Source organism: Arachis ipaensis, chromosome B08, assembly GCF_000816755.2.
Source record: "Arachis ipaensis cultivar K30076 chromosome B08, Araip1.1, whole genome shotgun sequence".
Lineage (NCBI taxonomy): Eukaryota > Viridiplantae > Streptophyta > Magnoliopsida > Fabales > Fabaceae > Arachis > Arachis ipaensis.
Window position 1 is genome coordinate 2,557,751 of NC_029792.2, and position 5,634 is coordinate 2,563,384.

General features: G+C 37.8%; 1 protein-coding gene across 1 annotated transcript in view; it reads right to left on the reverse strand.

Annotated features, from left to right (window-relative positions):
- The window catches only part of LOC107612146, a 15,635-nt gene extending 10,143 nt beyond the window's left edge, over window positions 1–5,492 (reverse strand). The window contains 2 exon segments of the mRNA XM_016313968.2: window positions 2,551–5,078; window positions 5,229–5,492. Coding sequence (XP_016169454.1) covers window positions 2,551–5,039 — 2,489 coding nt within the window. The 5' untranslated portion in view covers window positions 5,040–5,078; window positions 5,229–5,492.

Here is a 5,634-nt window from a genome sequence, read left to right on the forward strand (position 1 = left end):
TTATAATTAAATTTATGTATTTGATTCGATTTAAACAAAAAATAAAAATCATAAAATGACAAGATGACTAAATCAAGTTTGACTGTTTGACAAAACGATGCATGGCGGCTATTTTAGTGACCAATCAATCATCTTTGGAGGTTCCTTCTTAATGTTTATATGCATGTTATTTATTAGGATGTAATTTTAACTTTTACACATGAAAGTTTTATTCAATTATGAGTAAAAATAAATCAGTTTTATTCTAATAGCTACACTCAATTTTACATTTCTCCCATGTATTAAAATTATTTATATTTATATTTATTCATCTATCTAAAAGTTAAAAGTAATGTTTGCCCTAAAAAAATCAGATTCATGCCTCCCATGAGATCAAAATGACCTACACTACTAAAAATATCTCAGTGAAAGTATCAATTATGTGAATCATTTGGCAGAAGAAAGTAACATACTAATAAAGTGTGGGAGCCAAACCAATCCACTAGGGTAACAAAGCAAAGAAAATTTAATTTGTTAAATTAAAGAATTAAGCACTTTCTAGACTAGCTGGGAGGTATTGCTACAAACCACTTTTCTTTTGATTAACTTTTCGAAATAAGGTTGAAGGTCTCTAATAATTGATTTTGGATCCCAATAATTGCCGCCAAAAATTGACTATAATAATAACCAGCTAAAATTAATTATATCAAGTGAAATTCAGATATGCTACTGGACCTTAGGTTTGTATGATGATCATTACTGTAATAATGATATAATTAATTATAATAATCAGTCATACCTGATGAGTTAGTAATGGTCACTGTCTTCATACACGGATGATGAGAGCTAAATAAACATGTGATTCAAATTATATAGGACCAAAACTACAACCTTGACCCCAAATATACTGAATAATATCCATAAAAATAAATAATTTAAAAAATTTCTGAATTCAAAGTAAAATTTTCAATTTTGTGAATACCAAACTCAAGCACACATGTGATTGTAACTTGTATGAAATGACAAGTAAAACTTTTCAAAGCCATAAATCACTGGATGTAGAGAATGGCGGCTTTTGCAATAACCAATCATATACATGGATCGCACCAAATGCACTCAGTTAATTAAATATTAATTGATTAGTTAAGTGTCAAACTACTCATGCCTCCAGTGGTAACCAATGCATATTATCTGAGTCATAACAAATAACTAATATTAATTTATTCAGCAAAGGAAAAAATTCATTCATCTGTAAGTCATAAGAGAAAATAATGTGATGGATATTCTAACCACAAAAATGTTCTTATTTTTATTATTATTAATCTTTTTCATGATATTTGACTGTTTGTCATTAAAGGGGTGCCCCCATGGACAACTGTGTCCTACACTACACATTACAAAGAACAACACAATTGAAGTATTTGAAACATTGCCAAACCAACCCACTAAGAAAGCAAAACAAAACAAAACATGAAATGTTAAATTTAATATAGAAAGAATCACGAACTCTCTAGGAGAGATCATCAGTTCATCACTACAGAACAGGAAAGTGCATCAATTTTTTGCCTTTCGGCAAAGGGTGAAGGGAATCTTGCTCTTGGAGAATATCAAAAACTATTTCTCTCTCAAACTTTTCAATAACATCAATGATATACAAGGTCTAGTGGACTCAACTATTCATGTATGATCCAATCCAAGTAGCAAGTAATGCTACAACAACTATATTATCCATTGAAATACAGACAAAAGTAGCAAAATCAGGCTAGCAAATAGCATGCATGATCATATCCCTTCATCAGACAAACTTTTATTCCAGAAGATTCTGCTTCTAGAATGTCGATATTCCCAACAAAACCATTAAATCCTGATATCCATTTGTATGATTGCATCCGATCAATATTTTAATTCATATTGTAAACAATAGTCAAATAGATAGACATTTCTTCTCTTCTAGAGGAACCGATTACCAGACATTAAGAAACTTTGCGCATAAATGAGAAATATTCATAGAAGTTGCACTAAAATGAAATTTCATAGACAGGAACAACGATCTCAGAACAGAAAATCTTCCATAATCCATTTCAAGTTAATTACAACTTTACAACTCATAGGTAGCTTACATCACAAAACAAGACATATCCTACAAAAACATTTCACCAATGTATTTATAACATACGAAATGACTATAATACAAGTTGGTTAGGGAGTTAAAAAGAATCCTGAAGAGCATTTTGATTGCTACATACAAGCAAACATGCTAAGAGCTATTCCTATACTAACACTCCCTCCTTCGCAGTGTAGGATCTCGTCCAATTCTGGGAAGGTCCACTACAAGTTTCCGGCAGAAGAACCAGTGGAAACGTTTGAAAGAATATTCATCACAACACTTGAGGATTAAGCAAGCAAAGCATAGTTATATCAGAACTTAAAACCATAGAAGAACATAATAAGCTTCTTACGATCATTATTACATCACATAAATCAAATAACTACCGAACAAAACAAAACATGGGGAAGAACTAGGAGTGATTCATAGAATCATACGTCTAGTCCAGCATGAGTTTCTGAAACAAGAATAATTCTCATGCTGGCACCCAACAGGAGGAGGCATACAAAATCCGGCCCTTCCAACCTTGAAGCATCCAGTTGTTGTCTTCATCAAAAACAAAATCTTTGTGGTGTTGGTACCATTCCTTTAACTTGCTCCTAAATTTGGACATTAACGCCTTATCCAGTGGTAGCTGCCTAAAACCAGCTCTTGAATTCCTAGCCTGCCACTGCTTGTATGTTTCAGGCCTCTCAACCCTTTCTAGACCTTCACATGCTACAACATTCATGATCTCCCGACCCAAAAACTCTCTCTCAAGCATCGACCTCCATGCATTGTTTCGGGGTATGAGAGTATCAAACATATCGTAAATTGCAGAATAATGGAACAGTGCTTCCCGAAAGCGTGTGAGGAAGAAAGGGGCATTATAAGAACCATTTACGACTGTGTGAGCAAAAATAGCTGGGTTTATCCTCCTGATTAAATTCAAAACTGCATTTCTAGGACTGTTCACTTCAACCGTCTCCTCGAGTAAATTCTTGAACCTTACCAGACAGTTCACAGCAACTACCTCATTGTCCTTGATGTTAAGGTCTTCAATCTGAATGGTTTCCCAGTGTCTTGATGCTATGGCTTTGTACTCAAAGGGAACATTGAAAAGCTTGCAATATTTAGCTAGACGACGTCCACTCTCCTCAATTCTTTCTGTGGGACGAAATCCAGCTTGGGGATACTCAATTCCTGTGATCCGCAGCTTGGGAGGCCCTCCATCTCTCTTGGCTAGAAATTTGATAAGTATTGGCCACTGGAAACCATACAGGATACCGAAATCAACAATATGAAGAGTTTCTGCCTTTTCAGCTATGTTCAAAATCATCTTATTTGAAAAGAAATGTGCAAATTTCTTGAAAGGGCAAGCAGATATAAAAACTTGGTAGGCCTTGAGAAAATCAGCAGCACTGAACTTCTTGTAGCTGAGAGAGGCATAGAATATATGAATTCCAGGGCCAGTGCCAGCCATGCGTGCCTCCAGGCCATCGGCAAAGTAACGAGCCAGCCTCTGATATGCATCGCCGAAGGGCAAGGAATGCTGTCTGATCTGCTTTAGTAGTTCATTAGCAGTCCTTTGGTCATTGGCAGACACAGCTTGGGCACACAGAACCAAAAGAGTTCTCAAATCCACAGTTTCTTTCTTCCTGCCTTTTTTCTTGGATCGACTCCTCCCTCCCTCGGATGAATGTGGTTGTTCAATTAGTTGTGTATCCACAACCAATCCACCCTGCTGTTCAGCAGACAGTGGGACATTTTCAACACTAAGCAGCACCTTGTCAAACATTTCAGATATTTCATTTTCTTCCTCAACACTAACCGCAGATTGCTTGTTGCATCTTTCTTCTTCACCATCATCGCCCTGGCGAGCATGATGCTTCCTACTCTTCACCCCATCCAGACTCCTCGCTGCTGTATTTTTTGCAGCTTTTGTTGTTGCTGGAACTATGTGATATGGCCCAGCAACAACTCTGTTTGATCTCTCCTTAGCATCATTCTCCACCATCACTGGCACTGCAGCCTTCTCCACCCTTCTCTTTGACTCTTCTGCATGCATGCTACTGCTCTCCAGGCCAGTGGAAAGCCTTGGCCCAGGGGGAAGAAATTTACTGGCTTCCTCCAACCCTCTTTTGAACTGCAAGATAGAGTCAGCATTACTAAAGATATTCTGAGCCAAGAGCTTCGTTGCAGAAGGATCCAAATCAAACACCCCATCACCAATACTAGTCAAAGCATGTTGAGGAAGGTGAAGCTGAGAAGGCACATGCGAAATCAAATGCGAATGAGAATCAAACTGCAAAGAACTATCACCGGAAACAGGAGTATCTGGAGAAAGGGTCTTGAAGTCATGAGAACTTAAATGGTTCTCACTACTGCTAGTGCTAGTGCTACTGCTGTTGCTATTGCTGCAACCTCCAGAAGAACCAGTGGGGAAGCTTCCAGCACTAACACCATCAGGACTCTCCAGATTCTGATGAATATCAAGAGGGTGCTCATTAGGGGAAAGGGGAAATTCTTGATTGAGGGCATCATAGAACGATTTCTCAGTATCTTGCAGGCTAAGAGGATTATAGCACATGCAAGGCTTATCCTCAAAATTCTCTTCCAACAAAATCTGGCTTATGTACCTCACCGTTTCAGAAAAGTCCGTGTCTTCCACGGAAGGATCCGGCATAGAAGCCACAGCCCCAAAAGCTGAACCCGGCATGGATTTTTCCACACGGCTCGCGGAAGAGGGTGGAACAAACGGCTCCGAGCTTCCGGAATTCGAAACCGCATGTGCATGCAAGCCAAATGTGTCGGCGTCAAACCGATCAAAAGCATTACTTGGAGTTAAATCGAAAGGGTGATTGTATTGTCTGTGTAGATCCCAATCGTTGAAATCTGAAAGCAAAGCACCACCATAGTCGCCGAATCCGTAGGCGTTTATGTAATCGGTGTTCCTAACGCGGTTTGGATCCATGGCAGAAAACAGAAACACTCAGCAACACCGAAAGTTTCTCTGTGAAGTCAAACCAAAAGGGAAAAAAAGTGGAGGCAGTTTCCATGCAAAAAAAACAGTGAGAGCAAGCAACAGAAGAGCTATGGTAAAAACAGAAAGAGCGGAGCAACATAGAAATGGTATATTAATGAGAAAGAAAAAAAAACTGACCATGAATTCGAAGAGGAGTTCGTTGCCAGCTACAGGTTGCAGGTTGCAAGGTAAGTATTTGATAAAAGTCCAAAGAGAGAGAGAGAGAGAGATGAAAGGTCACAAACAATGTTGAGTAATAATGTTGGAGCAGCAATTGCATGGTTTGGTGTTGGAGGCTGAGGTGACTATTAAAGTAGTATTTTCTCTATTTGGATTTTTTATTCCTGCGAATCTTCCTTCCCATTAGAATCAACAAATGAAAATTATTTGGTCAAACAATTGTTGTCACATGCCATTTGCTTTTTTCAATTCAATTCTTATCCTCCATGTTCATGAAAACACAATTAACTTCTACTTCTACATTCATTAGTTTGGAAAGAAATAATCTTAAATGACTCATTTCACTTGTAATGTTATTACTGTG